Consider the following 21,461-nt stretch of genomic DNA (forward strand, 5'->3'; position numbering starts at 1 on the left):
GATTCCCAGGGATTGATCTTTGTGTTTTTTCCTGCCTCTGCCTGGGTCTCTTGCGGAGACCAGCTCAGAGAGACTTTCTGGGTTTTTGACTCTAGTTCTCTCCATCTGTCTCTCTGTCTGTGTCCTTCTGTTACCAAGTGTGTGTCTCTCACAGAAAGAGAGAGTGAGAGAGGACTGACAGAGATGTACAGAGAATTTTTGTCTCTCAAAGAAACAGAGGAAGCAGGGAGAGAAACAGAGCTAGATCTGTCTTCCTGTCTCTGCATGTCTCCCAGATATCTCTGTGTGTCACTCCTCAAAAAGAGGAAGACACACATACTCTCTGGGTGTCTTTCTGTGTGTCTTGGTGTCTTTCATCTTTTATCCTCCCCCCAGAAGCTTGGCATCTAGAAAGCATTTTATAAAAACCATAACCACACCTCTAATAATAATGATGCTGGTGGTATTTGTTAAGCACTTACTATAAATGTCAAGCACTGTTCTGAGCACTGGGATAGATAGAAGTTAATTAGGTTGGACACAGTTCCTGCCCCCATGCGGCTCAGTCTTTCTCCCCATTTTATCGATGAGGGAACCGAGGCCCAGAGAAGCGAAGTGATTTGCCCCAGATCACACACGAGACAAGTGGCAGAGCTGGAATTAGAGCCCAGGTCCTTCTGACTCCCAGGCCTATGCTCTATCCACTAGACCACACTGCTTGCCCACTCTATGTTTCTCTCCGTCCTTCCTCCAAGAAGCTGAAGGTTTTGAAGGCGTCTCCACATTTTCCCCATGCCCGCTCCATCTTCCTTTCCTCCCTTCTAGATGACTTTGAAGGTCCAGGGCAGGGAGCTCCCAGAGGCCAGATTGAACCCGCGTTGAACCTACTCACCCGTGCAAAGTCGAATGCGTATCGGTAAATCAGTTTGAAGTTTGTTGGTTCATTCAGTAAGGACCTCAGGTAATCCAAGGCATTCCTTAGCCTCTCCGTGGTGTCACATCTAGAAAACAGAAGGGGACACTGTTTCCAGTCCGCCCACGCTCCCGTGGGCAAGCAGAAGAAAGGCTAATGTGGGTGACAGGCTTGGGGGAGGTGGCGAGGGGCAGAGAAGGGGAGAGACAGAGAAAGACTGATTCCCACGGGACCTGACTGAACCAAACACCCCTTGCTCACCTTTGGGCAATAGTGAAGAGCTCACGTTCCTGGAGAACTCGATTCCCACTCCCTGGGTGGCCCTCAGCTAATAATGACAATAATAATAACTGGTATTTGTTAAGCGCTAACTACGTGCCAGGCGGTGTACTGAGCGCTGGGGTAGATGCAACATAATTGGGTTGGACACAGTCCCTGTCCCACACAGGGCTCCCAGTCTCGATCCCCATTTTCCAGATGAGGTAACTGAGGCACAGGGAAGTTAAGTGACTTGCCCACAGTCACACAGCTGAGAAGTGGCAGAGCTGGGATCCTAGTCCAGGCTCCACCACTTGTCTGCCGTGTGACCTTGGGCAAGTTCAGTTCACTTCTTTGGGACTCAGTTCCCTCATCTGGAAAATGGGGATTAAGACTGAATCCCATGTGGGACATGAACTGCGTCCATCCTGATTACCTTGTATCTATCCCATTGCTTAGAATGGTGCCTGGCACATAGTAAGCACTTGCCGAATTGTACTTTCCAAGCGCTTAGTCAAGTGCTCTGCATATAGCAAGCACTCAACAAATACGACAATGAATGAACAAATAACTTTACCAAAAAAAAATTTTTTTAAATAACCAAGCCACATTTAAAACCCAGGTCCTCCTGATTGCCAGCCTAACGCTCTTTCCACTAGGCCAAGGAGCTTCTCACCTGATTCTCCTCAATCTCCCCCAGGGCTTACCACATTGCTTGGCACAGCTTAAATGCTCAAAACACCTTTACATAAAGAAAATAGTCACGGCCCCCACAAGGGTGGCCAATGAGAATGGCCAATAAGAACATCCTTGGGCCTGGAGGCAGGGAAGAGCCCTGGGGCCTGTCTCCCCATCCCGCACTGGAGTAGGGAAAGAGAGCGGCCCCAGGGGAAGGGGTAGAGAGAAACCACAGGGGCCAGGCCTTTCCTGGGGACAGGAAAAGGCCACCTAGGGTAAAACCCTTTCTGAAAAATCACAGCCACCTGGTCAGAACGCTCTGATGTGGTCAGCGACTGAACAGAAAAGGCAGGGGAGGGAGGGGAGGGCAAGATGTCACCCGAGCCCTGGACAACCTTCTGCAGGTAGAGGCCCCCCCGGGCCACTCGGCCATAAGCGCTGGCCGTAGAGCAGTATCTCGGGGAGAGGGGTTCTCAGGGCTGGGAGGAGAACTGCCCCAGAATGGCAGAGACAGACCAAAAGAGACAGATGGTGCCAGGGAGAGAGACCCAGATAAAGACTCAGAGACACACCCAGACACACCCAGACCGAGAGAGCCTTACTGTAGGGACGTCATTCCTTTCAGCCACTCCTGTAACGTAAAATAGCCCATATTCTGTGCATCCAGCTTCCAGGCTAGGACGAGCATAACCACCTATAGGCAACAGAGTGGGAACGGGTGAGAAAGATGAGAAAGATGGGAATTCCCTCCCCGGCCCCTGGCGGGGAACGGTCCAGGCAAACCCTGGGCCGGCGGGGAGGGCAGCGACACTCTCCAAACCAAGATTCTCCCAGGCCGGGAGGGGCCTGGGGCCTGGGGTCTGGTCGTGGACCAGAGGCTGGGGCTGAGGCGTCGAGCGAACCCAGGAGCGCACGTGCCCTTCAGATAAAGCCTCGTAGGCGGCCTATCCCCATGACCCATTCCAAGGGCTGACGGCAGGTGATCCCGGAAAGCTAGGACACCCTTGTCCAATTGTGAAATCCATACTGACACACATGCATTGCCTGGTGTCCCCCGTCACTGCATGTGTGCGCCCACACCCCTCTCTCAAAACTGCCAGCCCCTACCACCAGACCCAACCATCCATCAGAGCTATTTAACCCTGCCCTCGATTCACACACAAGCAGAAGAGGTTCTAATCCCTCCTCCAAGTCAGAAAGGCAGTCACTGACACCACTACACTAAGCTCCTTAGGACAGAGAACACATCCACTAATTCTGTATGGCACTCTCCAGAGTGTTTACAACAGTGCTCTGCATATAGTAAGTGCTCAATAAATACCACTGACTGCAAATGACCTGACCACTGACCTGACCACTGACCACTGAATTCCCCCCGAGGCCATGCAGAGGAGTGGGCAGATTTCCAGAGAGGTGTTTAGGGACTGCCGACCTCACTCTGACCCCAGGTTCCCAGAACTAAGTTCTCACTTGGCATTAAGGTTCACCCTCGATAGCCATCACGTTGCAATGTGTCTAAAGTCCCAGTGGCTTTAGAGCAGAAAAGCGGAACGAGTCTCAGAAAACCGAGTCCCTGAAATGATCCGTCCCAAAGCCACAGCGAGGAAGCCTCCCTCATACCTCCCCTTCTCCAGATTTCCCAGCGGCCAAAGCTTCCGTCTCACTTTTCCAGGGCTCTCCCTTTTGGGGAACTCCCATATCAAGCAACGAATCCAGGCATCCTTGCCCCCAGATGTTTTGAGCGAATACCGGGAAGAGACCGAACTTACGTTTTCGGGTTCGACGCCGATGTCCTCACAGAATTTCTCCATGCCTTCGGGGCCCACCACATCATCGGTGCCTGTGGAGGGAGTCGGGGAGCATCAGGCCCCTCTGCCAGCCGCTCTGACCACCCTGGGCACGTGCTCTTGCCAGAAACCGGCTCTTGCCCAAGAGCCATTTGCAGGTCCTCACCCATCTCTGCCGGCCACAACTGCCACGTGCTGGGATGGGTGACGGAGGAAAAACTCGCCCAAATTATGGGAAGCCTTTACTGACGCGCTTTCTCCCAGGGAACGTGGGGGTGGGGAAAGGGGGTTCACCCAGAGCGAGTCATTCCTCTACGACTGCTCTGGTGATCCAGCTCAGATTCCGCAGACCAACTCGCCATCGGGGCGGGTTGATGAGAAGCCACCCACAGCCCAAGGAGCCCAAGCTCACACCCAGGGGGCAAACCCAACTGCCCCATCAATGTTGGCTCCCGACCCACTCCCCACACACCAAGCCACCAGCCAATCTGGCCACGGGGCTGGGGATCGGCCCAGCTCGAGCCACCTGGACGTCGACTGTCGGGCCGACGATTCCAAGTCGAACAGAACTCGGGGAGATCGCCCCTGCGAGAGCACGGACCAGAGAGGCGATGGGCACCGCATCTCCCGGCCAACCTGCATTTGGCATGGAGTGTCTGGCCGGCTGGCAGCCTCCCTCTACCACTCCCAACCCTCAGGCCCTCGTTTCAGCTCCCACCTGATCCCCCACAACCCCTAATTCAGAGAACATCGAGTTTTCATTACGGCTAGGGTGAAGTCAGAGTTCACTCACCTGCATATTCGTAGAACCACTCCAAACACCTCTTACTTGAGAAGGCTTCTTCCTCGGCCTTTATCCTAGTGGAGTCGTATTTTCTGTACACACTAGAAATTGAGAAAACGGTTTTAGGACGTAGGTGAGGTCAGCGGGGGATGCTACAGCCCCATAGCGGGAGAAGCCCTGTCCGCCCCAGAGTAGGCACAGGGCAACCACCAGGTGCCACTTCCAATCCCTGCCCCTCCTCCATCGCTGATGCCTGTGGCACCGGCCCAGCCCCATGGCAGAAGCCCATATCCCAGACTCCCTGGTCCTTGGGGGCCTTAGCCTTGCCATTCATTTGCTCACCCCTCCCTGGCTATGGTGTATCTGAGCCATGAGGGGGGAGAGGGCAAACCTGGGCACCCCCTGGGGAGCCACAGATGGGCCCTTGGGGCCAAACGCAGGTCCCTCCCAGCTCCTCCTGCCCCGACCTGGGCACCCAGTAGCCCCGAGTCTCTTGCAGAAGGGAGGGAGATGGTGTCCCTGCCAAGTTCTGTGGTCCTGCTGTCAAGAAACCCCCTCGATTTTCCAAAGGCAAAACTCAAGCCCAATAATAATAACGATGATGATAATGGTATTTATTAAGCACTTACTTTGCCTCAAGCACTATTCTAAGCGCTGGGGTAGATTCAAGCTGATCAGGTTGGACGCAGAACCTGTCCCCGAGGGGGCTCACACTCTTAATCCCTATTTGACAGAAGAGGTAACTGAGGCCCAGAGAAATGAAGTGACTTGCCCAAGGACACACAGCAGACAAGTGGCAGAGCCAAGATGAGAACCCAGGTCCCTCTGATTCCCAGGCCTATGCTCTATCCAACAGGCCATGCTGCTTCTCTTACCGGTATTTGGTTTGGGAGGAATCGGGTGCCCCGGGCCAGAGATTTCCCTGCACAGAGGGAAATCCCCACTGTTAGCACCGAGCGATTCAGGAACGGAAAGTGAGATTTAAAAAGAGGACACGGGGGCTCCGCGAAGCTAAAGGAGGAGAGGCCGGTATTCTTATAAATAGCGGCCGGGAGGGCCCTCCGGCTGAGAAGACCAGCAGGACCTCGGTGCCGGGGACACCCCAGGCCACACAGCGTAGACAACCAACGTGGCTTAGTGGATACAGCCTGGGCGTAAGAAGACCTGGGTTCTGATCCTGGCTCTGCCACTTACCTGTGTGACCTTGGGCACATCACTTTACTCTTCTGGACCTTACTTCCCTCATCTGTCAAACGGTGATTCAATTTCTCTTCTCCCTCCTCCTCACAATCCTCTGGGGATTGTGAGCCCCGTGCGGGACAGGGACTGTGTCCAACTTGATTAACTTGTATCTACCCTGGCGCGTAGAACAGTAGCCGACACATACCAATAACCTAACAAATATTGCAAAAACGAACATACGCCGGTGGTTGTGGGGATCGCGGCCAGACTGCCACTGCCACTGAAGGAAAGAGGCGGGCTAGGAGAGCAGAGAGAGAAGCCCATGGCCTACCACAAGCCAGGCTCCGGCACGCCCAGCAAGAGCAGGCCACATCCTGTGAGAGGAGGGTACCGGACCGGGGAGACGAGCCGGCCTCTCCTCTGGCCGAGCGGGTGGGACGCCCCCCGAAGGGGGCCGGCTGGACCACGTACCCGTCATGACGGCTCTTCTTGGCAGACAGATCGTCCCCGGCGGCCGGCCTCCTCTTTTTCCTCGGAGGCATCGCTTTCCCAAAGGAGTCCGAGGGACCGCGGGGCCGCAGGCTTCCTGCACAAGGGGTTCAGAGCGGAGGCGTGAGGTCAGGGTGCGGGGCGATTCCCTGGGCCAGGGCCCGGGGTCTCCCCGGGCCAGAGGGTGGCACCGCCCACCCGCCTCTGGCAGAAGGGTCCTCCGTTGGCCGCCGCCGCCACCCCCTGCTGGATCCCGATTTCCATCCGGGCTCTGAATGGAGAACACACGATCAGAAAGCTATTCTGGACGAAATCGGAGAGGACACAAATGGAAGCGGCGCTCCCTCCCACCCCACACCATGCAGAGCTGAAACTGGAGTCGGCGCCATCTCCGCCGATCCCGACCCCGCTGCCCCGGAGCGCGACCCACGACCTCCCCTGATCACCCCGTCGGAGCCTCCCTCCTGCCCTCCGCAGCCCGCGGAGCCCGGGTGGGAGCCCGCCCGACCGCCAGGCCGGGAACGGTGACGACTGCTCTTTCCTTAAAACACCCCCGCAGGTGGGAGAGGCCCGAACCCCCTCCTCCTTGGGCCCTCTGAAATTCCCTCTGCTCTTGCTCGGTCTCCCTTCCAAGCCCAGGGGGCCATGAGCAAGTCCCCCTAGGCTTCTCTTCTCGGGCTGGACACCCCCAGGTCCTCTAGCCTTTCCTTCTAGAGCGTCGGACCAGATTCACAACTCACACTTCCGGTCACCACCCCCACCCTCGGCTCCCAAAGAGTCTTTGTGCACCGTGACTTCCGTCACAACTGGAAACTCCCACCCCAGACTCAAAAATAACCCCCCTAAACCTCATCCAGGTTTCAGATCATTAGTTCCCCGCAAGTTCCTGGTGGGCAGGAAATGTCGCTTTGTTACTCTGCACTTGCCAAGCGCCTAGAACAGTGCCCCACGCCGCAGGAGCGCTCAGTAAATGCTACTTCCCTCTTCCTGGCCTTCCTAGTCGGCACCACCCCTATTTTCGAAAGCCACCTTCCCCTCTGTGAGGTCTCCTTAAAGCAGCCACACGCTCCTCGAAATGCTCGCGGGACAGTGATGCAGTCTGGGAAGGGGTTCTCTGGCCTTCGAGGCCAAGAGCATTAATTGTCCCAAGCGCTTAGTACAGTGCTCTGAACACAGTAAGCGCTCACTAAATACGACTGACTGACTGATCGCAGCCACCAAGAGGCAGGAGGAGGGCGCGAACCTGAGGCCGGCACCGGGGCTCACCAGGTGGGCAGGGGAAAAGGAGCCCAATTTTTTCTATGTGTAGGAGGTACCTGTTAAGCCCTTACTATGTGCCAGGCACACTCTTAATCCCCATATTAAAGATGAGGTAACTGAGGCCCAGAGAAGTGACTTGTCCAGGGTCACACAGCCGACACGCGGCAGAGCCGGGATTAGAAGCCGGGTCCTACTGACTCAAAGGCCCGGGGTCTTTCCATCAGGCCACGCTGCTTCTCAAGTTACGGCAATCTCCATGGCCGGTGGGCCACATAGCCATCAAATGGTGATGATTACGAGTTCCTACTGGGTGCGGGGCACTGTACTAAGTACTTGGGAGAACACGACAGAGTGAGAAGCAGACGGGGTCCCTGGCTACAAGGCGATGGGAGAGTGTGAGCTCGGGAGAGAGGAAAAAACTAAAACAGGGACAGTTTCCTAGAAGAGGTGGGATTTCAGAAGTGGGTGGCAGATGGGGAAATTGAGGTCTGGTGGTTCTGAAGGGGAGGTGAGGGGCGGAGAAAAGAGGGGATGAGCCCACCGTTGGGGAGGAGATCCCACCCCACCCTGTTGTCGTCGCCCCCACGCCCCCAAGAGGCTAAAGAAGGATCGGTTCATAAAGGCCACACACTTCCTGTGCTCTACAGCTGCAAGGGGGCTGTGAGGAGGACACCCTTCCCTCCCTCCGACTGTGAGCTCCGGTGGGACGGACACCGTGACCCAACGGATTCTCTTCTAGCCACTCCAGGGCTCAGCACAGCGCTTGGCACAAAAGTAAGCAGGAATCAGTAGCACCACTAACCAGGACACTCTGACCTCCTTTTCCATCAACAGTACATTCTCCGTACGACAGTTCATTACACCCCCTCAGTATAAAAACATCCCCAACTTCCCAATGTATTTAGAGTTTCCCACTTCAGGAGAAATCAAAGCTATTTATCGATACCTACCTGTCTGGGGATCGTCTTCACCCACGTCTTCTGTTAGATTCTGAAAGACGAAGGGCAATGATTACCAAAACATCAGGTAGCAAGACTGGCAGTTTACCGTTTTCCCACATCATTCAGTCTCCCATTTCCATTCATTGCCAAGAAACACATCAAACATTTGCACCGTCAAGTAATTATTAAGTTGCATTTTTAAGAAGTTGTCTTACCAGCCTATTAAGGGTGTGGTAAATCTTATGAATATTTGCCAGTGTTGAGAGATGTGAATTCAACTGAAAGTCTACAAGGGAAAAAAAAATAAAAACACGCACACACCACTAAAAGCCAGTTGCATTTTGTCATTACACATCACTGAGAAGCAGAGTTTCTGCAGTCAGAAATCAGGCTGCCTGAACTTAAAGTGAAAAGGATAAACGTTCTGATTTTAGAGGAATGCTGCTAAGCTTCGGTAGGCACCTCTCCTAATTCCCAAAGACAAAAATCAAACGAGAAGGAAGCGCTATTTCCAAGTCAAGCTGGAGCTCGTGGGCCACGATGACGCTAAGGATTTCTAGCTCAGCCCCTGGAAACGCCAATGGAAACTTCCAGGACAGGGGGACGGAGGGACGGACGCATGGAAAAACACACACACACACACGTGTCCCCCTCTCCCCCAGGCTGGGGGCTGCCTGGGTTCCCAAGGATGCTAGTTGCAGGTCGGAGGGGCTGGGGGAATAGGTATATCCCAAAGCCAGCAGGATTCCTGGCTCTAAGAAGGGTTCCTGATGAGTCTGATCTATCTTTCCAGCACGTACCACCTTTTTCTCATTCAAGTCCTAGGAACCGGATCCCAATCCCAAACCGTTCTAACTACACTATCCAAACACCCAGCCTGTCCCCAGAGCGCCCAGGGAGAGGCTCTCGTCGGGGGTACCCTTCCACCGACCTCAGGGGGGAGACCGGGGCAGAAAGGCACTGCCCTCCAAGGGAAAATTGCTGCCTGGCGGGGCTGGGGGGAAGGGTGGCCAGCGGACGGAACCGGGAGACTCCAGAGCCGGGAGTCAGGGGGCCTCAGTTTGGGTCCCGGCTCCACCCTCGCCTGTTTTGGGTCCCTGAGCAAGTCACGATCTCTCTGGGCCTCAGTTTCCTCCTCTGTAGAATCAATCAGCACTTGTTCAGCACCCACCCTGAGCTGAGGACCATGGTGAGCACCGGGCTGCAGCCATAGCTCAGAGTCCAACGGTATCACTCAAAGTGCCGGGGTCCTAGGTTAGAAACCCCTCGAGGCCAGGGACCGAGTCTGCTAACTCCACTGTGGTCTCCCAAATCCTTAGGACGTGCTTTGGGCCGGCCCTCGATACTCCTGCCCAATTGACTGATTGATCGATCTTGACCACCGCTTCCCTCCCCGGGTTCGGGGCGGGAGAGGCAAAGCAGGCTTCTGGCTGGTTTTTACCGACAACAATCATCAGTGTTCGATTCCCCTGCATTTCTGCAGTCCAAGCCCCCCCGGCGGCCCAGCCGGAGCGGAGGCACTCACAACCGTCACATCCGGACAAAGAAGGTCCAGGAGACCCCTGGGTGGTGGAAAGAGGGAGATAGGAGCAAAAACTATTCACATTAACGTCTGCCTCCCGCTCTAGACTGTAAGCTCTCTTTGGGCAGGGAACGTGTCTGCCGACTCTGATGTATTGTACTCTCCCACTCAGGGTCTTGCACAAAGTAAGCGCTCAATAAACACCACTGAAGATGAGGAGGGGCAAGGAGGGGGAACTAGAAGTAGAACACGTAAAGGCTTGGGTAATGCTGGAGAAATCCAAGAGCTCTTGGCAACAACAGCCCTGAAAGGGGGAGAAATGTATGGGAAGATTTGTGGAAGCACTCAGCACTGAGACCTAATAATAGTAACTGTGGTATTTGGTAAGCACTGATTATGTGCCAAGCGCCGTATTAAATGCTCAAGCATACTTACGATGACCAGGTTGGGCACGGTCTCTGTCCACAATTTTACAGATGAGGAAACTGAGGCCCAGAGAAGTTAACTGAGCTGCTCGAAGTCACGCAGCAGGCAAGTGGCAGAGCCGGGATCAGAATCCGGGTCGGCCGACTCCCAGGCCCGGGTTCTTTCCGCTAGATCTGACCTTGGTGATGCTCAGGAATGGAGGGTAGAGGCAGTCCCCTCCGACCCGTGACCCTGAGGTGACTTAGACAGGAAGACTACTGACTTCTCTAGGCTGTAAATTCTTCGTGGGCAGGGAATGTGTCTGTTTATTGTTGGATTGTATTCTCCCAAGTGCTTGGTTCGGTGCTCTGCACACAGTAAGCGCTCAATAAATACAACTGAATGAGGAGCGCCGGGGGAGAGGCTGGGGGGGTCCTGCAACCCCGGAATGCAGCCGGCGGGGGTCGGCTCTGTGGGAACGCTGGGCTGAGCCCTTCGGCCCCCAAAAGCCCAGGTGCAGCCCAGGATCAGCAGTGCGAGCCCCGCCCCCGGAGCCTGTAGCTTAATCCCCACACGCCCACTGGTATTTTGGGGGGGCCCCCCGCCAGTCCCGCTGTGGCAGCGATGGGGGTGACGCCGGGAGTCGCGGGGTTGTGGCCGCAAACCCCGTTCCCGTCAAGGGGGTCGGAACGTCCGGCGTTACCGGCGTGGTCCGGCCTCGGGCCCTGGGGTAGGTTGGTCAGAGCTTGTGACTCTCAGGGTCCCACGGCCTTCTTGGTGTGCGGGTCGTTCTGCGCATTTATTGAGCGCCGTGTTCAGAGCACCGTACTAAGCCCTCGGGAGACAACAGTGTTGGTAGGCGCGATTCCTGCCCCTACAGAGTTTGCATCTCAAGGGGGAGATAAGACATGAAAATTAATTCTGGATATCTACGGAAGGGCTGTGGGTGGGGCGAATGTCAAGGCTTAAAGTGTGACCTTGGGCAAGTCGCTTCTTTGTGCTTACGTTACCTCATCTGTGAAAAATGGGGATTAAGAGAGCCCCATGTGGGACAGGGACTGTGTCCAACCTGACTGCCTCGTATCTACCCCAGCGCTTAGAGCAGTGCTTGGTACATGGTAAGAACTTAACAAATACCTTAATTATTATTAGAATTATTATTACAGCCAAGGGCCCAGGTGATGCAGGGGAGATGAGGGCTTAGTTGGGAAAGGGTGAGGTGATTTCTGCAGGGCTTGGAAGGAGGGGAGAGTGGTGGTCTGCAAGACATGAACGGGGAGGGAGTTCCAGGCCAGAGGCAGGACACGGGCAGGGGTTTGGCGGCGAGACAGACGAGATCGAGGTACAGTGAGCTGGTTGGCATTAGAGGAGCAGAGTGTGCGGGCTGGGTTGTAGCAGGAGATCGGCAAGGTGACCGAGTGCTTTAAATTCAACGGTGAAGAGTTTGATATGGAGGTGGATGGACAACCACTAAAGCTTCTTGAGGAGTCAAGAGGTGTGGACTGCACGTTTTTTGAAGAAAATGACCCAGATAGAGTAAAGTATGGATTGGAGTGGGGAGGACAGGAGGCAGGGAGGTCAGCGAGGAGTCCGGAGAACTTGAGGCGGGAAAGGATCAAAGCTTGGATTGATGCGGTCGCAGTATGGGAGGAGAGGAAAGGGCAGATTTTAGTGATGCTGTAAAGGTAAAACTGACAGGATTTAGTAACAGAATGAATATTTGGGTTGAATGAGAGAGATGAGTTGAGCTCATTATGAGCAGGGAATGTGCCTGCTAATTCTGTACTCTCTCAAGCACTTAGTACCATGCTCTGTACGTAGTAGGCACTCAGTAAATACACTTCCCAAAATATTCATTCAATCATTCAACGTATTCACTGAGCACTTACCGTGTGCAGAGCACTATACTGAGCGCTCAGGAGAGTACAATATAAAAAGACGACTCACGGAGGCTGCTGTGGAGCTACAACCTTCCCAGAAGACTGGAAGCAGATTTCAACTCGGGCTTCCTGGAAGTGGCCCACCCGAACCCCCTCCCACTCCGATGGCCAACCTGTCTATCCTGTGGCGAACGGCTCGGGGAACCTCTCCGGACGGACAGACTTAGCCCTTTCCAGAGCCCTAGCCCGTTGATGGGTCAAACGCTCCTGAGGCTCAGTGAACCCAGGAGAAACATCTCTGCCTTTCTCCATTACAGACTTCCTGTTCTCTGAAGAAATTCACTCTCCCCTGGGGGCTTTTGGGTGCCTGTTTATATGCACTGTAAAAAGAAAAATTAATTCAAAAATAGCTCAATTCCTCAAAGAATCAAGATAGCTTACTTTTCCACAAAGCCCCATCCTCATCGATGGTCTTTACTGAATGCTTACTGCATGAAGGGCACTGTACTAAGCGATTGGGAGAGTACAACATCTGACAGACACATTCCCTGCTCACAACAGACTTACAATCTAGAGATGAGCTTTGAGTCTAAAGCCCTAAATATGCAGAAACTGTTTCCACATTAGCACAAGGGAACACAATGGCAAAATTTCCTAACATACTGTCCTTCAGAGGAAATAAAAAAGTTGCCCAACCTTTCACCAAATCAAGACAGAAGTGATCGCTGGAAAACACAGAATGGGGAAAAGATCACTTAATTAGGTCCCTGTTTTGAACACAAATGGAAAAAGAGAGTCCTGAAACCAATAGGTGGTTGCTGCAAATGAACATGTCATCACGGCAAAGGAGCAGTGTGTGTGCATGTGAGGGGGCACGCATGTGTACGAGGGTGTGTATGCATGCATGTGTGCACGCTTGTGCACGTGCACACTCAGGGCATTGGGACTGTGGTCCTGCACTGGACAATTCAGCCACCCAGGTACCACTGGGGGAATTTCTCCGACAGAGGGGTATCTTTTTCACCATCATCATCGATTGCATTTATTGAGCATTTACTGTGTTCAAAGTGCTGTACTAACCACTTGAGAAAGTTGGCAGACACACTCCCGGCCCTCTTCAAGAGGATATTTACAGATTTCCTGACTCGCCGACGTAAGAGCACTCAAGCTGGCTCTGAGGCATTAGACGTCCTCCCACTCGCCCACCTTAATGGGGCAGACAAGTCGTAAGCCCCCGCTCTGACCGCACTGATGAAATGGCGGCCCCGACCCTCTATCCAAGGCAACCAGAGACGTTAAAGCCTCGGCGGGATGGGACCCGCCTTACTAAGGGGGAGGCGTGAGAATATTCAGCATGGGAGGGCAATGTCAGAGAGTGGGGCCGGGGCCGACAGCTGGGTCAGGTGGGCAACTAGCAGGAGAGGTAGAAGGGGCGGAGGGCCCATGCTGGGTCACTGGAGGGAGAGCCAGGGATGGAGAGGGGAGTATCGGGGTGCCGGATCACTGCAGGAGAGTCAGGGATGGAAGAGGAGAGGCAGGCAGGGGTGTTGGGTCATTCGGGCTGGGTCACTGGGGGAAAGTCAAGGGTATTGGATGGACCGGGCTGGGTCAACAGAGGGAGAGTCGGAGATGGAGGGGGGGACAGTCAGGGGTGTTGGATGGTCCAAGCTGGGTCACTGGGAAGAGAGTCAGGGGTTTGCGATGGTCTATGCTGGGTCACTGAGGGCACCATCATCAACGGTGTTAACTGAGCGTGCAGAGCCCCATCCTAAGCACTTGGGAGAGTACAACACAACAGAGTTGGCAGACACGTCCCCTTCCCACAGTGAGTTTACAGTCTAGAGGGGAAGACATTAATATCAGTAACCTGTAATATATAATTTATAGATATGTGCTTAAGTGTTGTAGACACCACCACAACCCTCGCTACCTCGCAAGCCCATAACCTCGGCACTGTCCTCGACTCATCTCTCTCTCATTCACTCCAAATATTCAATCTGCCACCAAATCCTGTCGGTTCTACCTTCACGTCTTTGTTAAAATCCTCCCTCTCTTCTCCACCCAAACTGCGACCATGCCGCCAAGCGCTTATCCTATCCGGCCCGAACTACTGCATCTGCCTCCTCGCTGACCTCCCAGCCTCCCATCTCTTTCCCACCCCAGTCCAAACTTCGCTCTGTTGCCAGGATCGTTTTCCTCCGAAAGGACCTCCCCGCTTCTCAAAAACCTCCAGTGGCTGCCCATCCACCTCTGCATCAAGCAGAAACTCCTTACCATCAGTTTTAAAGCACTCAGCTCGCCCCACCCGACCTCACCTCATTGATCCCCTACCTCAGCCCAGTCCACGCTCCGCTTCTCTGATGCCAGCTTACTCGCTGTGCCACGATCTCATCTATTCCCCCCCGGCTGACCCCTTTTTCCCCACATCCTCCCCCTAGCCTGGAACTCGCTCCCCCTCCATATATGCCAGACCACCACTCTCTCCACTTTCAAAGCATTATTAAGGTCACATACTGAAGGCGCATCTCCTCCAGGAGGCCTTCCCCGACTAAGCCCTCCTTTCCTCTTCTCCACCTCCCTCCTGCATCACCTTGACTTGCTCCCTTTATTGATGCCCCCCACAGTCCCGCAGGACTACACATCCGTCATTTACTTATAATAATGTCAGTCTCCTCCTCTAGACTATAAGCTCATTGTGGGCAGGGAATGTGTCTGTTTACTGCTATAGTGTACTCTCCCAAGCGCTCAGCGCAGTGCTTCGCACAGATTAAGCGCTCAGTAAATACAACTGAACCAACTGAATGAACATCTCCGAGAGGCCTTTCCCGATTAAGCTCTCTTTGCTCCTGCTCGCTCTCCCTTCTGCGTCGCCTATGCACTTGGACCTGTGACCTTTGCACATTGGATATTCACCCCACCCCCAACCCCAGAGAACTATGTACATGTCTTCCAATCATATATTATAAACTATTTACTTATTTGTATTAATGCCTGTCTTCCGCTCTAGACTGTAAGTTCATTATGCACGTCCATTCATTCTGTTGTATTGTACTCTCCCGGGCACCTCGTACAGTGCTCCGCTCACAGTCAGCACTCAATAAATACGACTGATTGACTGCTGTGGGGCTGAGGGTGGAGCAAATATCAAATGCCCAGTGGTCACTGATCCAAGGGCACAGATGACGCAGAAGGGAGAGAGAGAGGGAGAGGGAAAAGAGGGTTTTATCGGGGAAGGCCTCTTGGAGATGTGACCTACATAAGGCTGTAAATAAGGTGGAGAGGGTGGTGGTCTGGTGGCCATGGAGGGGGAGGGAGTTTTAGGCTAGAGGAAGGATGAGGGAAAGGAGTAGGCGGATAGATAGATGAGTTTGCGGATCAGAGCGCAAGCTGGTGCCGGAGGATTAAAGGGTGCAGGTTGGGCTGTAGTAGAAATCAGTGAGGTAACGTAGGAGGGGGCGAGCTGCTTGAGTGCTTTAAAGGCAATGGTGAGGAATTTCTCTTGGAGGTGGGTGGGCAGCCACTGGAGGGTCTTGAGAAATGGGGAAACACGGACTGAATGGCTCTGTAGAAAAACGACCGGGGCGGCAGGGTGAAGTATGGACTGCGGTGGGGAGAGGCAGGAGGCGGAGAGGTCAGCAAACAGGCTGGTACAGTAATCGAGGTGGGATAGGGCCGGGTAAGTGCCTGGATCCGTATTGTAGCAGTTTGGATGGAGAGGAAAATGACGCTGTAAAGGTGGAACCGGCGGGAATCAGTGACAGACCGAATATGTGGGTTGACTGAGAGAGACGGGTCAAGGATAACACCAGGGCTTCTGGCTTGAGAGGTAGGGAGGACGGTGGTATTGTCTACGGCGATGGGAAAAACACGGGTATCCAGGAGGGAAACCAGCACATAGGGCTGTGCGCCACCAAACTAGTTTGCCACAGTCAGAGGCAAAATAAGGGCCTGACTGGATTTAGGGTATTTTCCTGTGACTTCAATAACTCTTCAGTTCCACATGACCAAAGCATCTCTCCCGCCGTGGTCCGCTACCCTCAGCTCAAGCCATCACCCTCCCTACGTGAAGCAGGGTTCAAATTTTGATGGGTGGAAATTTGGATGAACAGAAGTAGGAAGAGAAGCTCGCAAAGATGGATGAATAACCGGAAAAGTTGATAAGAATAATAATAATGTCGGCACTGGGGTAGGTACAAGATAATCGCGTTGGACACGGTCCCTGTCCCACATGGGGCTCACAGTCTCCATCCCCATTTTCCAGATGAGGTAACTGAGGCCGAGACAAGTAAAGTGACTTGCTCATGGTCACAGAGCAGGCATGTGGCGGAGCCGGAATTAGAACCCGTGTCCTCCGACTCCCGGGCCCGTGCGCTTTCCACTAGGCCACAGTGCTTTCTGCATTTCTCCAAGACATCCACGTTCATCCAAGACAAGAGGGAGAAGGAAGCCCGGCACACACCGGCTCTGCCAACTGCAGGAAGCAACTACAGTGAGGGAGGCCGGGTCAGCACAGGCAGTCAGTTGTATTTACTGAATGGTTTCTGTGTGTAAAGCACGGTACTAAGCGCTTGGGGGAGCGTCCTCCACCAGGAAAAGCAGCTAAGTGGATATAAGGAGTTGGAAATACTGCATGAGAAGTTGAGCAAACATGACACTTTTGGGTTGGTTGCTTTTCTCCCCTGGCACCCCGTGACCAGTTATGAAAGGAAAGAGGTTGGTTGCCACGAAAGGCTGCAGGGTTTCATGCAGATCCCAACGCCTTGTTGAGTTCAGAGTCAGCTGGGTAATGAACAGCATGGCCCAGTGGATAGAGCACAGGCCTGAGAGTCAGAAGGACCTGGGTTCTTAACCTGCCACTTGTCTACTGTGTGACCTTGGGCAAGTTACATCACTTGTCTGGCCTCAGTTGCCTCATCTGTAAAATGAGGAATAAGACTGGGAGCCCCATGTGGGACAGGGACTGTGCCCAACTCGGTGATCGCGTATCTGTCCCACTGCTCGGTACCGTGCCTGGCATAGAGAGAGCGCTTAACAAACGCCGTTTAAAAAAAAAAATAAAGACCAAGGTGAATGTGGAGAGGGAAACAGAGGGCAAAAGCCTGTACTGTTGAAGGATTCTAGTCTGTCTACGGAGCTCTAAAGACGAAAGAAAACGCCCCGGGGCGAGCAATGGAAGAGAAACCGGCTGAGTAAGGAAAATGATTTCCTTTACAAAATAAATCCTGAAACAGGAGATTACTCTATGTATTTCCCCCAAAACACATTTTCCAAACCCAGCAAGCCCCTCACCAGAGCTCTGACGTGTTCTTTCCCCTCCCCGTAACCCAAGAGCCAAATGAAGGGTTGGAGGCCCATTTTATTTTGGGAAAGCTCCCTGTCCGTTTAGGATTAATCAATCACTGGTATTTACGGAGCCCTTCCTGCACGCGGAGCCCTGTTCTAAGCACTCAGGAGAGTCCAATGCAATAAGAGTTGGTAGACACATTTAGGCCAAAGAGCATTTTCCTGGCTACTACCACGGATGAACCCCAGCCAGGGCAGATTCCCCGTCGGTTCCCCACTCCCGTGAGGTCGTCTGATTCGTTCGATAGTATTTATTGAGCGCTTACTATCTGCAGAGCACTGTACTAAGCGCTTGGAATGTCCAATTCGGCAACAGATAGAGACAATCCCTACCCAATGATGGGCTCACAGTTTAAAATGGTGCAGTCTCCTCTGAGCACCCGTTTCCATTTTGGTTCCACGCTCCTGTGCGGCCCTCAGCTCCCCCAGCCCCTCCTCGGGCCACCCAGGCCTCCCCCTGACGGGGACCCCCCCACCCCCGGCTCTGCCCGCAGGCTGCTCCTTCGCACTCCCTTGGGGCTCTAACACCACAGCCATCAGTTCCTTCCTGGCCGGGGGGGTCGGGGGGACTGCTGCCACTTTCCTCACCTGATTCAAGCGCCAGCGCTCAGTACAGTGCCTGACCCGTAGAAAGGCAAAACAAATAGCTCAGTCATTACTATCATTCTGCTACGTGCCCGACGACCACTGTCAACCAGAGTCGACGGAGCCCGGCTGGGGCCCCGCGACGGCGAGACCTTGGACCTTCCCGTCGCCCTGGCCGGGCCTTTCTCCTTCCCCCCCCCCGCCTCGGCCTCTCTGGCACCATCTCAAACTGCCCATCTTCCAAGCCACCTGTTTACCTCCTCTCCCAAGCCCGCCTCCCGAGCAGCCCACCCTGGGGCGCCGTGCCCGGCCGGTCGTGGGGGGCGAGGCGGGCAGCGGCCCGGGCACCAGCCCCGGGGTTGTCCGAACCCAAGCCGCCCCAGCCCGTCCCACCCAACGTACAGCGTCAACGTCTGTCTCCCTGGCTTCCTCGATGGTATTTGTTTTGTTGCATTTTCCTTTGCAGGGCCTCCCCCGTTTAGCCTGGGAGCCCTTCAATGGGCAGGGATGGTCTCTGTCTGTTGCCGAATGGTTCATTCCAAGCGCTTAGCACAGTGCTCTGCACATAGTAAGCGCTCAGTAAATATTACTGAATGAATCAGGGTGAAGGGTCAGGAGGGCCAGGTCACAAGTGGGGAAAGAGAAGCCATTCCCCTCCCTCCCGCCCTCTGCTCTTTCCCCTTCCCCTCAGCACTGTGCATATTTGTGTATATTATAACCCTATTCGTTTTGTTAATGAGGTGTATATCTCTATGATTCCAGTTATCTTGAATTACACTGTGAACCCATCATTGGGCAGGGATCGTCTCTATCTGTTGCTGAACTGTATATTCCAAGCGCTTAGTACAGTGCTCTGCACATAGTAGGCGCTCAATAAATACTAGTGAATGAATCTTTGATGATGTCTGCGCTCGACTGCTTGCTTTGTTCTGTTTGGCTCTGCCGCCCGTCTCCCCCGTTTAGACCGTGACTGGGCCGGGATGGTCTCTCTCTGTTGCCCGACTGTACACTCCAAGCGCTTAGTCCAACGCACTGCAAGGGGTCAACAAACAAAGCAGCAGCATGGGCTTGGGGGTCCGAGGTCGTGGGTTCGAATCCTGGCTCTGCCCCTTCTCAGCTATGTGACTGTGGGCATCTGGGCCTCCGTTCCCTCATCTGTCAAATGGGGATGAAGCCTGTGAGCCTCACGGGGGACAACCTGATGACCCTGCATCTCCCCCGGCGCTTAGACCAGTGCTCTGCACATAGTAAGCGCTTAACAAATACCAACATTATTATTATTAAATACGGTTGAATGAATCGTGCCCTCCCCGCCACCGCGGCGCCCCTTCCCGCTGCCCAATTCCTGGACATTAAAGCCCCCCCAGCGGGGGCTGGATGGCAAGGCTGAGAGCTCACCTCCTCCAGGAGGCCTTCCCAGACTGCGCTTCCCCTTTTCCCTCTGCTCCTTCTGCTCCCCCTTCACCTTCCCTCAGCTAAGCCCCCTTCCCCCCTAGCCCTATGCTCATTTATCTATATTTTTATTACCCTATTTATTTTGTCAATGAGGTGTCCAGTGGAAAGAGCCCGGGCTTGGGAGTCAGAGGTCATGGCTTCGAATCCCGGCTCTGCCACTTGTCAGCTGGGTGACCGTGGGCAAGTCACTTCACTTCTCTGCGCCTCAGTGACCTCCTCTGTAAAATGGGGGTGAAGACTGGGAGCCCCACCTGCCTCCCCTGGGTCTCCCCCCCCCCCACCCCGCGCTCAGAACAGTGCTCTGCACACAGCAAGCGCTTAACAAATACCCATACGATGATTGAGTCTAGTGATGGCTATGGTTTTTGTCTGCCTCCCCCGCTGAGATTGCACGCCCGTCCCCGGGCGGGGCTGCTCTCTGCTGCTGCACTGTCCATTCCTAGCGCTTAGCTCAGTGCTCTGCACCCATTGGGCGCTCCATGAATACGGCTGAAAAACCCTAGGGAATGAAAGGTTCTTTTGTTCCTCACGGACGGGAGTGGGAGAGTCTTCGCCCCGAGCCTGGGCTCCTGGTCCTTCGTGGTGCTGGGGCGGCGGGGTCCGGGCGGGGCAGGACCGGGGCGCCAGGCTGCAAGTTGCAGGGGTCGCGCGCGGGGCATTGTGGGAGCGGGCTGGGCACAGCGGCCCACGTGCGACCAGCCCAACCCCGGCGAACTACCAGTCCCACCGTGCCCCGCGGCCGGCCGGCCAATCCGGCGGCGGGGGGGACTACGACTCCCACAACGCCGCGCGGCCGGCCGGACTACGACTCCCAGCGCGCCCCGCGGCCGGCCGGCCAATCCGGAGGCGCGGGGGACTACGAGTCCCACAACGCCCCGCGGCGGGCCGGCGGACTACGAGTCCCACCGGGCTCCGCGGCCGGCCAAGCCGGCGGTGGGAGCCCCGCTATCCCCCGGCCCCGCGCGTCGCCAAGCGGGCAGCCCTCCGCCGGGCCGCCCCTTAGGGAGCTGCGTCACGGGGTCCGCCGGCGCCGGGCCCTGCCTCCTCACCGTGGCCTCCCCCCCCCCCCCTCGGGCGGTCCCTCCCCCTCCCCGCGGCGGCCCCGGCGCGCGCCTGAGGAGAAGGGGACGACGACGGGGGTCGGCGGGCCGGGGTCCGGCCCCGCTACTCACTGACAGCGGCGGCATCCGAGTGCATTTTCGAGCAGCTCCGGCCCCGGCTGGCGAAGCGGCGGCGGCGGCTGCGGTTCGGAGCAGGGGGCCCGCCGCCGCGCACGGCCCGCCCCGCCTCCCCATTGGCCGCGCCGCACGCCGGGCCCCGCCCCCGCCCCGCTCCCATTGGACGGCCGGGCTGTCCGTCATCCCGGGCCCGGGGCCTCGTGCCCGCCCTCCCCGGGGCGCCTGCCAATCATCCCCGGGGGCGGGGCTCCCTCGGGGAGAGAGGCCGCTGATTGGTCCGTCCGGGCAGGCCCCGCCCGCGGGACGCGCCGATTGGTCGAGAGGCGGCAGCGCCGAGAAAGGGGCGGGAGGTGGAAACAAAGCCCCGGAGGAGCGGCCTTAGGGAAGGGACTGGGGGCACCTCCTCCTCCCTGAGGTCACCTCAGCCCACCTTTTAATAATAAAAATAATAATAATAATAATAATAATAACAACGTTGGTATTTGTTAAGCGCTTGCTAGGTGCAGAGCACTGTTCTAAGCGCCGGGGGAGACACAGGGTCATCGGGTGGCCCCACCTGAGGCTCCCAGTCTTCATCCCCATTTGACAGATGAGGTCACTGAGGCCCAGAGAAGTGAAGTGACTTGGCTACAGTCACACAGCTGACACGTGGCAGATCTGAGATTCGAACCCATGACCTCTGACTCCCAAGCCCGGGCTCTTGCCACGGAGCCACACTGCTTCTAGCACAGGACCTGACCCGGCTCTATTGGAGGGTGAATTTTTCCGAATTCTCCCTGGGTCTGTTTCTGAATCAGCCTGAACTTTGGGTTGCCACCCTCA

General features: G+C 55.3%; 1 protein-coding gene across 1 annotated transcript in view; it reads right to left on the reverse strand.

The window, feature by feature from the left end:
- Positions 1-20,734, reverse strand: part of DCUN1D4 (defective in cullin neddylation 1 domain containing 4) — a 25,508-nt gene extending 4,774 nt beyond the window's left edge. The window contains exons 1-8 of the mRNA XM_029076736.2: positions 20,634-20,734; positions 8,487-8,557; positions 8,281-8,320; positions 6,053-6,167; positions 4,409-4,500; positions 3,598-3,668; positions 2,431-2,522; positions 872-980 (exon numbers count right to left, since the gene is read on the reverse strand). Coding sequence (XP_028932569.1) covers positions 872-980; positions 2,431-2,522; positions 3,598-3,668; positions 4,409-4,500; positions 6,053-6,167; positions 8,281-8,320; positions 8,487-8,557; positions 20,634-20,658 — 615 coding nt within the window. The 5' untranslated portion in view covers positions 20,659-20,734. The remainder of the gene's footprint in view (positions 1-871; positions 981-2,430; positions 2,523-3,597; positions 3,669-4,408; positions 4,501-6,052; positions 6,168-8,280; positions 8,321-8,486; positions 8,558-20,633) is intronic.
- Positions 20,735-21,461: the final 727 nt, after the last annotated feature.

Source organism: Ornithorhynchus anatinus, chromosome 12 (assembly GCF_004115215.2).
Source record: "Ornithorhynchus anatinus isolate Pmale09 chromosome 12, mOrnAna1.pri.v4, whole genome shotgun sequence".
Lineage (NCBI taxonomy): Eukaryota > Metazoa > Chordata > Mammalia > Monotremata > Ornithorhynchidae > Ornithorhynchus > Ornithorhynchus anatinus.